The sequence below is a fragment of the Crassostrea angulata genome, unplaced genomic scaffold (assembly GCF_025612915.1).
Source record: "Crassostrea angulata isolate pt1a10 unplaced genomic scaffold, ASM2561291v2 HiC_scaffold_165, whole genome shotgun sequence".
NCBI classification, from domain to species: Eukaryota; Metazoa; Mollusca; class Bivalvia; order Ostreida; family Ostreidae; genus Magallana; species Magallana angulata.
This window is the reverse complement of record NW_026441718.1, coordinates 73,674-88,638: the sequence shown is the minus strand read 5'-3', so window position 1 is coordinate 88,638 and position 14,965 is coordinate 73,674. Positions and strand designations below refer to the sequence as shown.

The following is a 14,965-nucleotide window of genomic DNA, read 5'->3' as shown; positions in this document are numbered from 1 at the left end:
GTAGATCTTTCCTTTCTTTATTTTGCTTTTTTATTTTTCTGTACATTTACACATGATTGACACTTAGCGTTTTCATATCAATGGTTATATTTTTTTTTACTTTGATTCGTTCGTTTTTATTTCTTTATGGCTTACTAAATTCTATGTTGCTTTAATATTTTTGTAATCCGTAATAATTTAAATTACTTTCTTTCATATTTACTCTTGTTCCTTACTACATTATACCTAAAATTGTCTCTATTCACACGTGAATTCGATCAAGTTGTTTAAATAAAAAGTCGCATTTTAAGCAAAGCGGTAGTGTATTTGCTGTAATTGGTTTATGAAAATACGCAGCAAGCTTAGTAAGATTGCGAGACGTTTTGGTCTTAGAGACAATTCGCGCCGGTCATTTTGCTCCTACGTGCATCAATAAAAGATACACCGAGTTCATCAAATTCTAATTTAGTTTATATCCATATAATGATAAAAATCATCTTCGCAAGCTTGGCATGGATTTCGAGAGTTTGACAATTAGCATAGGCATCTGCAAAACTAAATGGGGACTACATATTGAAAGTAAGCATGATAATGTGCGATACAGATACATGGACATTTCAATAAATTCGTAAAGGTGTTTGAGTTAAAATTAAAATTAAAGTTAAAAAAGAAAATAATATTTATCTAGTCAAAGTATGAAATGAGATATGCTCTTGTTTGATTTCAATTAAATTTGTCGTCCAGGATCGAACGTATGTTTATTTTATCTCACGTTTATTGCCACAATTAAAACTCTTCATCGTAGTTAATTTTGTTTCCTTTTTATGTGTAAATCAATATGTAACGTTGCTGATATTACATATTTTCATATTTTATGCGAGCACTTATTCCGCATTGTTTCTGTTTTGTGTGAAATTGCAAGAATATAAAATCATGGAAATCGTGAGCACCAATATTTTCATAAAGTTAACTACAACAGTTTACAGCATGTATGACAAATAAAAGCGTAATTGAATTGAAAATAAAAGTTGGTTCCATTTTAATAGGAGTGATATGGAAATAATATTGTACAAAGGTATCGAATCGTGAACCTTTATTTATTTACCCTCTCCACTCGACATTTCTTTTACTGAAATCTCAATACAAGCACTACAGTAAAGCTTGTGATTTTCTCTCGTAGCATTTTCTAAATGTTTTTGTAGCACCCACTTCTTTTGTCAAGACAACAGTGTTTATTATTTACATTATCAAGTTCCCGAAGCAATAAATTATAATGTGATTTTATCAAAGAATAAAATCGGGCACAAATTAAATACTCTTAGGTTTAATGAAAACTATAGTTTACGTCTAAATTTAATTAGAATGTAATGACTCAAAGTGTACACATGTTACTACAATGAGTTGGCTTATTTGTTATATGGGTTATTTAATTGTCGACATGTAATTAATGTGATTAAACACACGTTAATACAATGAGTTAGCTCATTTGTTTACATGGGGTATTTGTAGACACATGAATAATTTAGCGCTTATATATGTAGCTCAAATGTCCCGTAGTTTTTTAATGAACAGCACACTAACCTTTTTTAATTGAAAACTTTTTTTCATGTTTTTAAGCGTCCTCTAAAATTACTAGTATCTTATCTGCCGAAATGCATCTACGTATATTATAAAACAAACTGAGCAGGTTATATTCTAAAAGCTTTTTACAACAGATCTTGCACGCACAATTTACATGCATATACCGTTTGTCATTTAGGAAATTTTTCAGAAGAAATCAGTTAATACCTCTCCCCCTCCAAAAAAATATATATATTGAAAGAAATCAGGCTCCGAAAACTTTTCCACAACTAATTTGAATTTGAAAAAAAATCTAATCAATTATTGTTTAATTGTAATCAATACAGTAGCTTTAAATAATCTAAACCAGTACATGTACATCGCTAGCCAACATAAGTATTTGAAATATTAGATCACTGAATCGCTGCACCAAACGGTTCTATAAACGTAACTTTGCCTTAATTTTTTTTAAATGTTTTATCATTATATACAATATACATGTACGCTTTTTAACACATTTTGATGACTCAGAGAAAGTAGCCGATTAAATGTTCGTGGTCAATGTCTATCTGTTCTTTACAATTTTGTTGCACTCAAACAAATGAAGAGTTGAAAAAAAATATTGTAATTTTTATTCGGAATAATCCGCACTTTATAAGCACCTATTAAATAATACCGCTATTGTGCCTAAATATATAACTGGCCGACTAAAGGAGAAAAAGAGCGGGGTCAAAAAATAAGGTATTGGTTATATTGTATAAATCTATATTCGCAACAAATAAATGACAATTGTAAAGCTCACTTGCGCCTTTGCGCCTAAATCTGTATGCAACACATTTAATACTTACATGTAAACATTTTTTATAACATTAATTTAAGTTAAAACAATTTTCGGAGTGTATATATTATCTATAAAATCTCTAGAAAGTCTGAATAATAGACGGAGTTAAAAAGAAAACCTATTATTATCTATTTTAAAAAATCAACAAAATTGGCTTTCTAAAAAGCAACATCAAGTTATATCAATTGATAAACGACTGGATCTACAAGTAGTATCAACCTATAGACTAAACACCTATTTTTGATAATAACTCATTCACTAGTCCATTTAATTCAGATTTTAAGAACACTCATTAATATTGAACATATGAAATAAATTGAACATCTTATTTAATATCAGTTTCCCCGTGCGGAGCCTCATGGTATTTTCTACAGAAGTGGATTATCTTTCTTGTTTTCCGAAATGCCTTTATAAACAGTGATTAAAATATTTATCTTGTAATAAAAAGGCTATGGGTTTCACCCAGATTGTTAAACTTCTTTGTGGACCCGCATCTTCAGAGATTCAGAGCCTGTTTAGATGAAAATGGAAGACCTACATGAAGTTAAAGTCGGTCGCGCGAGTAAACAGATGCCAACGGGCGGATCAACCAGTTATAATCGGTGGAAAAAACGTCGTCGTGATTATAATGATTTCTCATTAACCGGTAACTCTAAAATTATATTATATTCAAAACATTCAGAAATCAGATTCAGTACCGCAAGTTAATCTATGGAATGTAAACTTTTTAATCGTGTTATTCTTTCCGACACTGCGGTATGCAGTACATGTTTTTCTTATGCGGATGATCAAGAGTTGTTTTTTTGTTCGTATCAAGCAAGCACGGAATCTACATTCGATCGTGACTTATATAAATGAGTAAAATATTAAAAAAATATCAATATGTTCATTCTATTTATTACAAAAGATACTGCAGAATGGGGCACTGCTATTAAACACGTTTCGGCATAAAGACACATGTTCATAAAGTAAAACGAAGTAACGAAATTACAGCGCTGCTGTTTTGTACTTTCAGACGAGATTTTTTTTTTTTACGTAACGTCATTTCTTTATGACGTTATTTCTCTGTTTTATACAAAACGTCATAAGGACCCTTTTCTCATGGGCGCAATCATATAAGATTTTAGAGCCCTCTAGTCTCTAATATATGGGGCCAGCCCCTTTTTCGTGGTATCAAATGAAAGGTTATTTAATTTTAGATACAATTTGCTCAACAGTTGTTAAGAGTTACCGCTTTTGAGATATCTGAGAAAAACATTTTAGGGACCGGGCACTTCTCTCCTTATTTGGGCAGCTGAAACACAATTTGAAGGTTGCATGTTGTTAAGTTCATCAATGGAAGACCTTAATAATAGGGGGAAAACCGAAAAATAAAAATAAGGTCTTCCGGTGGAAGCGGAACACCTTAATAATAAGAAAAGTGAATAAGAAACAATAGAATATTAGAAGGGTTATCCGTTGAAGACGGAAGACCCTAAAAATTAAAGACTGTATTTGTCTAAATCTTAATGGAAGAGTTCTTTCAACTTGTACTACAGACCAACAACCCCTTTATGTTGAATATTTTAGTTAGAAAATCCAAAAAAAAGAAAAAAAACAATTTGGCTCCAGCGAGATTAGAAGACACAGCCTCTGCAGGTGTCATAACAGTATTTCAGCGAAGGTTCACGTCAAAACATGGCTGACGCGAAATAAATCCCGAATTTCTTTTTGAATTTGGGGTGTTTATGCTCGGGACAGGAGCTAAATTTTTTTAATGAGATGAAAAACAACGTGTGAGATGTCTGACTACACAGGTTTGGTAACAGTGCGAGGTCATTTGAAATATTGATGCGTGTTTGTGTCTGGAGGGGGGTGAAAAGACCCGATCTTGATTTTCGTCGTAAATAAATTGAAAGTTGAATTTTGAGGTGTGGACCTCGGATTCGGTTAACAATGACTGATGCATTTTGCACATGTATTTCAGTGTTATCATTTTTTTCGTGTCGTTTACTATTGTGTTTGTGTTTGTGTTTGTGTTAGGCTTTATAACTGTTAGATGAACATATTTGCTTCTATAATCTGTCACAAAATATCCCTCGGTAAAGAGCTATGGGCAAAATACTTTAGAACCCTCTAAGTCCCTAATTTGAGGGGCCAACCCCTTTTTCCTAATATCAGCTGAAAGGTCTTGTAAATTCAAACTAATTTTACATAACATGTTTTAACAAAATATTTTCCAGAAAAGAGATAAAAGAAGAAAAGCACGAAAATTAACGACGCTTTTCATATCTCAATTTTTGAGCCCTACTGAGCTTGGCGCATGTAGTGCTAGACATGTAAAACCATGCAAAACTTCAATCTTTCCTCTAGCAACTGTAGAAATTTGAGCGCAATATCTTTTATACTTTAGGAGAACTGCCACAGACAAATTACCCATATAAAAATCGTTAAAACGTCAATATCGCAAAAACGGATGTGATGTCATAAATGCAATAAATTTGCTATCAAGTTCAGACCAATATGTATCACATCTGAAATGTTGATGGAGATTTGTTGCTGAGTTGTTGCTGAGAAATCGCATGCACAAAAATTGGAAGAAAAAAAATTAATAATAATAGGGAAAAAGAAACCGAAGAATACCAATAAGGTCTTCCGTTGGAAACGGAAGACCTTAATGAACGAAAATCAAAACAAGCTAACATAACACCACCGTCAAATGTGAAACCTTGTCAACGCATTGAAATATTTAACCTCAATTTACTTCACAAAATCGGCACCATTGTATCTTCTATGTTTTAAAGATTCCCTTTGCATGCGAACAGTTGGCAGTTGCACAACATTTGTCAGATCGACCCGTTTATCATACGTTCAACATGGCTGCTTTAAACAAAGAACATACTTTTACACCGTCCCGTTTAAAAAGTATGGAATACCGAACCCGAAATTATAATCCGATTAAAACAAACATTACCTTTATTATTTTTTAAGTAAAAACTCATATTCGAAATAGAATAAGCCCACGATTTTTGCAATTTATGTTTACCTTTCCATAAGGATTATTTTTGCTAAATACGTTGAATTTGACACAGTAGTTTTTAGGAAGAAGATTTTTTAAAATGCACCAACCACCTTTTCCACATTTACCAGGTTTTCTCCGCTTTAAGTAAAGATCACTCTTTCATTTCTGCAATTTATATTCGCCTTCGAATAAAAAAACGTTGTGCCAAATTTTTTGAAATTCGCAAAGCGGTTTTAGAAAGAAGTTCAAAATGTAACAAGTTAACAGACGGACAGACAGACGGGCGGACAGACGGACGACGGACAAAATGTGATCAGAAAATCTAACTTGGGTAAGCTAAAAAAAACGATGAAAAACAAAAAGGTTTTCCATTGTAAGTGGAAGACCTTAGTAAGAAAGTGAAAAAGAACCAATAGAATAATAGATTCGTCTTCCGCTGAAGACGGAAGACCCTAATAAGAGTAACAAAATCGACAAAAACAATATGTCTTCCATTTCAAAGGGGAGATATAATTTTAAACACCATTTCTTTTCCCTCTTCATTTGTGTAAAATAACCCAAGTGAAATGGGTGTTAAGGTTCGTCGACACACCAAAATTTTATTTTATGGATCGATAGAGAATCTTTTTTGAAACATGATTCCACAAAACAGAGATCGATATCGGCTTTCAGTTATTTTATACGAATTTTTTTGTATTTTTTCAGTGAAATAGGAAAAACTGTTTTGCAGACAAACAGAATATATTAGAGCTTAAAACTTGTTGTCAATTAATGTGCAATATAATTATAAATAAATTCATGCCAAAGATCGTTTGGTCAAGTGTTTAATTTTTTAATTAAAAAAATATTTCTGGAATTCAAAATTGTAATTCTTTTTTATCTTTTTAATCTATGGATAAAATTTTAAAAATAACATATAGTCACATAAACTATTTACTAAACAATGATATTTTACATATGTTTTTATAAAACAACCAATTAATTTTTTTGCTTTTGTCGAATCATTCGCGTAAATAAATGTTCCGTACATAATATCACATAAAAAAAATCAATCGATTAAACAATAAAGAAAGTTGTCATTACTATTTCGGATTTCGGAAAGAACAAAAAATAAAAAATGATTTAAATTTTTGTCTCAATATTCGTATACATAATCGGCGCCCCGCATAACGGGGTACAATATATCTATAATAATCTATTTGAATTAAGTACCATGCATTTAGATTCCCATAATAATCAATTGCATGTGTACATTTTAGGAAAATTTCAGTGTGTTAATTACTTGTTGTTTTACGTTATCAGTGTTTAAATAATTAAAATAATAACTTGTAGAAATATTTTTAATCGGGATTCAGAAGAATTTAATTCCCGCATTTCATAGAAATGAACAGTATATTTTCTTTCTATGTTAACATTTAATTTTGTTCAAATTAATGTTAGATAATCTATCATAAGTTGAAATTGTGTGCATCATCAAATACTGATTCCGACTACCTTGAAGTCATTAAATTTCTATTGGCTATTGACAAAAAAAAGAGACGCGTGACCATCCAATGAAAACGAATACACAGAGTTTGATTGTCAGGTTCAGCCAGGTGCAGGTCTTACCCGATGTCCGAGGTTATGTGTACTGGTTGTACACAGCCGTATAGTCTCAGTAACTAGTCTTCTTTCAATACGCGTACTGTTCTTTTGTTTGTTAAAAATTATTTAAATTTTGTAAAAAGATAAGTACATGTATATCATTTCTAATACATTTTTTTCTCGAGAATATCTCAAAGGAGTTTTGCCAAACACAAACAGTTTAAAGCTATGTTAAAAACGAGTGCTATTTTGAAACAATTAAATTGTCATAGAGTTCCGAATGAAATCTGATGAACGTTTCCCACGGTTCTCGCACGCTTTGCCCGAAACGATTTACACGCTTTGCCCGAAACGTTGCACGCTTTGCCCGAAACGCTAAACGGTTTACACGAAACGCTCACGATTCACACGAAACGCAAAACGGTTTACACGAAACGCTAAACGGTTTACACGAAACGTTTCTCGCACGAAAGTTGCACGCTTTTTTGGTGTAGTAGTACGTTTCAGGGTCTGTAGTAGAGAAGAAGGTTTTCTAATTTCACAATTTTGGTAGAAGGCTTCAAGGACATCATAACCATGCAACCAGTTTTTTCCTCACATGCGTGGGAGTAGAGAAGAAGATTTTTGAAAATTTGGCTTTTCTGCACATTTGGCCCCGCCCGTGGCACCGCAGGGGTGGTAGAGCCATGAATTTCACAATTTATATTCTTCTTACCATAGAGATGCTTCACACCAAAATTGTAACGATTGGCCTGGTAGTTTTCAAGAAGTTAAAAATGTAAAATTGTTAACGTACGACGCACGGCGCACGACGACGGACGAAGACCAACTGCAATACGTCACCTGAGTGACTCAGGTTACCTAACAATGGAATTAAAATCCAAAATTAATAAGGTATACCTTTTGTTGCATATACGAAATACTATTTAGTTATTTCTGTTAGAAATTCTAAGTTTGTGAAGCAAGTATTGGACATCGAATTTTACTGCCTCGTAATTGCGACTTAGGGTGTTTGCTTAAGTACACTAAATTCTCAGCTATTAAAAAATAACTGACAGTCAAATTTTAATGAAAGGAAATGAGTTCACCGAAATCATATCCGCCAAAATTAATTGGTATACCTTGTAGGCCCAAATCCGCTCAATTTGTGTCACGTCAAAACAAACGGTTGCACGGTAATAACTAGACATCGTTAAGATGGTAACCATCTCAAAGGGCCCGCTTAAATAATGGTTAATAGGATATAAGCATTTTAGAGGATTTTGCTTTGACATTGACCTTTCAATTTTGAGGTTGGCATAGTTCTTATTTTAAGTCAGGCTCATTTCCCCTTACAAATATGCTTTTTTGGGTGTAATCTGAGCAAAATTAAGCCAATGGGAAAACAATTTGTGGTCTAAAACTAGATTTAAAATATAATCTGCTATGACCTTCACATTTTACCTTAAAACTTGCTGCACACTATTTACCTAGAAGCTCTATCTATGAGCCAGATAGGGCTAAATTTGAAATAAGTATGCTTTTTTTCCTTCTTTTTTTAAATTTTTTTTTGCATGATCACTATTATACGGCGCCCGCAGAGGGAGGCCTTAACAAAAGAATATGTTATTCAAAGACAAGAAACATCTTATTTGTCAATCTTTTAAAACAATTACAGACATATATTTTAGCATGAAGATAACTTACATCTGACATTTAATGAATAGCTGACTGATTCCACTGTCACTCCAGGCCAATTGGAGGCTTTACAGAACACATTTTGCATGTTGTCATTTTTCACTCCAGTATACATAAAAACTGAAGTTGTCTTGATCAGGTCAAACTGACCAATGGTGTGAGAAATATGAAAGTTACTGTCCATAACTGGTGATGATTCTTTATACCAAGTGATGTCAGCTGCTGGATTACATTCATCAGTTTGGCAAGTGAGGTTTATCTGTTGCCCTACATTTACTGTGATTTTATCATAAGTTAACACCACTTTCTTCACTGGTACTGTAAAAAATGAATAGCACACATTAAGTATAAATAAGAAATGTAAAACCATTTTTATATGTACTATAAAATTAATATTTATGTAAATTCAAATGTCAATGACCACCTGGGACCTGTTACGCCCAGGCGTAAGCTTAGCCTGGACTAAATCATGGTCCAAAACAGACTTTTTTGCATTTTACAAAAAGGCAGAAACTTAAAGACAAAAGCGTTTTGATTCTAAGGCAAAGTAAACAGAGATTCTTCATTTTGAGTTTGTATTCCACTACTGGCTCTAAAAACCCCTGTCCGTATGAAAATCCCCTGTCTTCCCCTGTCACCCCTTGTGTTTTCACTGTCATCCCCTGTACATCCCCTGTGTGCCACTGTACAGAGCCCCTGTATACCCTGTCATCCCCTGTGCGCCCCTATACACATCCCCCTGTGTGCCACTGTAAGCCCCTGTCACCCCCTGTACACATCCCCCTGTGTGCCACTGTAAGCCCCTGTCACCCCCTGTACACCCCTGCCATCCCCTGTAAGCCACTGTATACCCTTGTGCATGCCCCTGACATCCCCTGTACGGCTTTTAACTGCTTTTTTCAATATTATTTTTTTAATTCAACTATTGAAATCATATGTGTTATATTTTGAGCTATAAGTCAATATTTGCACTCAACAGCGCCGAATCACAAGACACACTGTTATCGTAATTGTAGAAATTAAATGTTTTAGTTGATAATTTATTGATACTTCAAAAATCATGCTAACAACTAAAGATTTGAGATTCACCGGGTGGTAAACCTCAGGTGAGGGCGAGAATTATGTTTTATATTAGGTGTGCAAGCCCTCAGGGCATGTTGTCCTTTGGAGCTCGGGAACATCGCTACTCTCTTATATTTGAAAAACAGACATAAAAATACAAGATAGAGTGAATTATTCAGTGTTAAGATTTTTCTACAGATATATGTACACTTAAATTCTGAATATAAATTTTTTTTTTTCTTCACTAAAACCAATAAATCAGTCAGAATATAGAATTTGTAATCAGCTATGTAACGATAGAGTACACCTTTCTTCTTTTTTCTAACCAAGTTCTTGGTTAATATACCTTTATTAATTTCCCGTGAATAGCAAAATAAAGCTTCAATAGCTTATATAAGTTGTCTAAGAAATATTTTAGTATGGTTGTATATATACGTTTCAGACCGGCTTATTGGACTCTTGAATTGAATTTAAACTGATGTTTTAATCTCATAATCAATTTCATTAATTTCCAAAATCTAATTGTCATATCTCTTTTTACTGCAAAGTGGAAGATATCGAAGATAATTTAATCAATTGCCAGTGAACAGAAATCTGCCGCAAAGGTCAGAAAATGTAAATGTGTTTTCTTTACATGTAGGAGGTTTTATAGATATTGAGATATTTTAAAAACAAGTGAAAAGCTGTCAATGTGACAGCAAACCGGGTTTTCTTTTATGTAAACTGTATCCATAATCCATGTCAACCCTTATCCAGTGAAATGGAGTACCCTTCATGTATATGAAACATTTTGCCAAAAAATGACTAAGTTCAAAAGCTAGTATTTTTTTCATAAATTATCAGAAATCAAAATCCTAGCAATATGCACACCTCTGATATATGTACAATTAATCTGCAAAAGAACAACTTCCTATCTTGAGAACTGTAGGAGGAGTTATCCGTACAATGAGGGTACCCTATATGCAATATTTTGCCAAAAAATGACTAAGTTCAAAAGCTGGTATTTTTTCGATTAATTATCAGAAATCAAATTCCTATCAATATGCACACCTCTGATATATGTACAATTGATCTGCAAAAGAACAACTTCCTATCTTGAGAACTGTAGGAGGAGTTATCCGTACAATGAGGGTACCCTATATGCAATATTTTGCCAAAAAATGACTAAGTTCAAAAGCTGGTATTTTTTCGATTAATTATCGGAAATCAAAATCCTAGCAATATGCACACCTCTGATATATGTACAATTGATCTGCAAAAGAACAATTTCCTATCTTGAGAACTGTAGGAGGAGTTATCCGTACAATGAGGGTACCCTATATGCAATATTTTGCCAAAAAATGACTAAGTTTAAAAGCTGGTATTTTTTCGATTTATTATCGGAAATCAAAATCCTAGTAATATGCACACCTCTGATATATGTACAATTGATCTGCAAAAGAACAACTTCCTATCTTGAAAACTGTAGGAGGAGTTATCCGTACAATGAGGGTACCCTTTTGGCAGCCGCCCGCCCGCCCGCCATTTTCACCATTTTAATAACCGGATTTTTCCGTTGGAAAACCCGGTTAAAAAAAACCCAGATTAGTCATGAGAGAGAGAGAGAAAGAGAGTGAGAGAGAGAGAGAGAGAGAGAGAGAGAGTTTGCATTGACTTTGAATTAAATGTATTAAGTATATACATGTAGTTTACTCGGGAATTAATTTCCTAATAAGTAAACATGCAATCCTAATTTTTATGACCTATTCTTTATCATCCCGCAGCCCTGGTCAGAACATACACAACATAAATGTAAATGTAGAACCAGTGTTTTCTATACATGTAGCCTATGGAGTTTATACAGAGAGAGAGAGAGAGAGAGAGAGAGAGAGAGAGAGAGAGAGAGAGAGAGAGGTGAGGGGGGGGATTGCATTGATTTTTAATTAAATGTTACTAATAGTTTAACCGGAAATCAATTTTTTAATAAGGAAACATGCAATCCTTCTTAACTTTCATAACCAATTTTCTATAGTTATTCACATTAACTTAGAGCTATCAAATTGATTTTTAATTCATCAATGTTTTATACTACTCCAGATCAATTTATCAAAAAACTTGAAGACACATGATTGACAACTAGCTGATTGAAGCTAGTTTTCAAAGGGGATGATATTGACAGTATTTCACTCGGTCAGTGATTATATAATAGCTACTGTACACAGCCCTTCTTGACAATTTGCAGTTCACGGTAGCGAGATAGAGGAAAAGAGATGATACACACACGTGTACACGTATATATACACACACTTCCTCAGATCTGAATGGTCGGTCAGTGATTATATAATAGCTATATACTGTATACAGCCCTTCTTGACAATTTGCAGTGCACGGTAGCGAGACTGGGAACAATGAGGTGACAGACACACGTGTACTTGTATATATACACACGTCCTCAGGTCTGGATGCTCGGTACACAATAATGCAATACGTTGTTTAAACACCCCTTATGACCTTTTTCCCAGTCTGTCAAGTAAAGAAACAAGAAATTGAAAATTTCAATTTTTTAGTTCTGAAAATTTCAAACCTGAGAAGATTGAAGAGTTTTAAATTCAGAACATTATTTGGCACAATGATATGAATTAAAACTGTATATTGCTCTTTTATATTTTTCATTTTTCAAATGAAATGAAATTTAAATAAATGCCTGATACTGTTCTGATTCGAAATCCGGACCATTGTTTAATATAATGGATGTGTGTATAATTAAATGGTACCCCGTTATACAGTCATGCATTAAATCATTCATTAACGGTATCATTGCTCTACAGTGTATATGCATGTGGACAATTCTATACAATAATGCATATAAATAACTAAACTGGAAAATGCACACTAGCTGATAGAAGTTAAAAGTGTCAATGGACCGGTCTGATCCCCCTTTCCGAAAAAAATCAACTCTCTCTCTCTCTCTCTCTCTCTCTCTCTCTCTCTCTCTCTCATGATTTATAAAAAAACAATACTGACAGTAATTATCAGCGATGTACATGAACTTTATTAAGCCTGTTTTATGCTATGCATCATTACACTGGTCAAAACAGTCAAAATACAGGTGATCATTTCATCATTTCGATCGGTGTGTGGTTATCTGCACGTGCTGATCATGTTGTGTTATTATGCGCTTAATCTCAGTAAGGTTACATGGCACAGAACATTGCAGATTTCATGCACTCCTTCACTTATTTTTATTTCTTCTTTTTTTTCTATTTTATTTTTACAAATTACAGAACATTGTCATTTGTTTAAATGCATGTAATAAAATAAGCGGTTTATCGGTATACAAGTATATCTTGATTTGTGTCAATGTTAAGTCAAAATTATTCACGCTTGTAATAATATTGCCCTCTATGAAATGCAAAGCAAAACAGGCACCGTCTTAAACATGAATGCTATATATAAGTTTTTAAAAATCCGAATTAATTAAAAGCCATTTATTTACTTAGCAAACAGTTAAAGACCGTACAGAGGATGTCAGGGGCATGCACAGGGGCAGACAGTAGCTCACAGGGGATGACAGGGGCGTACAGGGGGTGACAGGGGCTTACAGTGGCACACAGGGGTTGTGTACAGTGGCACACAGGGGTTGACAGGGTATACAGGAGCTCTGTACAGTGGCACACAGGGGATGTACAGGGGATGACAGTGAAAACACAGGGGGTGACAGGGGAAGACAGGGGATTTTCATACGGACAGGGGTTTTTAGAGCCAGTAGTGAAATTCCATGCAAATAAGAAAAAATACATTTATTAAATATCTTTACATGTATAACATTAAAATGTGTACCTATTATTCGATAATTGTTCCTAATTTTCAAAATATTAAGATTAATCAATTTAATAAATGATGGGCTTAATCTAATAAACGTATATTATATACGATGTGTGAAGAATTAAAGAAGGATATACCCCTGGTAACTGATAAAAACACAATAATTAAAAAATGCTATAATTCTAAATTATACATGTAGGCTATACCATAATAACAAGTCAAAGTGTATACATACTATAAATGTATTTAAGTATTGGCAGATTATTTGTTTTTTAATTAAAAAAACAAAACATCGATTTTAAATTGAATTTTAAACCCTATTTTAAAAATTTCACTTAATTCAACTTAAGGGTGTTGTTTACTCAGGATTTGAGTTCTCAAATTCGGATTGTTATAAAGTTCAATGTAATGAGTAAAATTTGTTCTAAACAAAAAAAGTATTAATAAAATGAATTACTATTGACAAAACATTTGATATTTTTACTTTATTACGTAATTAGGCTCAAACAAAATTAGACTTTTAGCCAAACAGAGGAAATTCGGACTAAATTTTGCAGATTTTGTTTTCCGCTAAAACATTTTTGGAAGTACTCTAATATTGAAAGTTAAGATTTTATATTTTAGTCTATATAATTTTTCATATTTTCTGCTGGTTTTACCTCACTTATTCATTAAAATAATTGTATGGCACGAATTGCGAAAATATTAAAAAATGCTTAAAAACGATAAAAGACACCATATCTCAAAATTTTGATCATTTACCTAATATAAATTTTATGCCAACAGAATAAGGACAATATAAGTAGTTCAATGCTATAAATGTTTTTGTATTATCATCATTCAATTTTTTGTAAACTTAGATCAAAAATGGGTAGGAATGTGAAAACTGATAGAGGAAATTCGGACTGGAATATTTTTTCAAATTGTAGCTGAAATCTTAATGTTTTGTACCTATTTAGTGCCACTGCCATCCATAAAATGTATTACATTTTTTAAAGTGCTTTTTTATTTGAAATATATTTACAATTAAGAAAATGTCAATTGTAGTGTAAAATGTTATGGGATTTTTCTTGATTTTTCAAAAAATATTCAATGGCCATTTACTCAAAAAGTAGGTCATTGACCTACTTTTTTGAAAGTGAAAAATAACACTACAATCAAAGGTCTATAACATACAATAGATGGGGTTTCATTATCATCAGTGGAATTTTTTTTCATTCTGAGTAAACGTCATCCTTAATAGCCTATATTTTATAATATTTATCTTCACATTTGAAGAAGTACCACATGCATGTTTTAAAAAACAAAGTCTGGAACCAATAGATTGTTTCTGAACAACATTTGAACCTGTAAAACAAAACTGATTTCATAATATTGAGAATAGTCCATAAATAAAGAACAAACGTACTTAAAACATTGATAGTTGGATTTTGTGCTTGCGTGTGGTTGTATTTTCC

The 14,965-nt window shown here is 32.9% G+C and overlaps 1 protein-coding gene across 1 annotated transcript in view; it reads right to left on the bottom strand.

Moving 5' to 3' along the window:
* Positions 1 to 8,913, bottom strand: part of LOC128169639 (synaptogenesis protein syg-2-like) — a 49,101-nt gene extending 40,188 nt beyond the window's left edge. The window contains exon 1 of the mRNA XM_052835751.1: positions 8,652 to 8,913. Coding sequence (XP_052691711.1) covers positions 8,652 to 8,826 — 175 coding nt within the window. The 5' untranslated portion in view covers positions 8,827 to 8,913. The remainder of the gene's footprint in view (positions 1 to 8,651) is intronic.
* Positions 8,914 to 14,965: the final 6,052 nt, after the last annotated feature.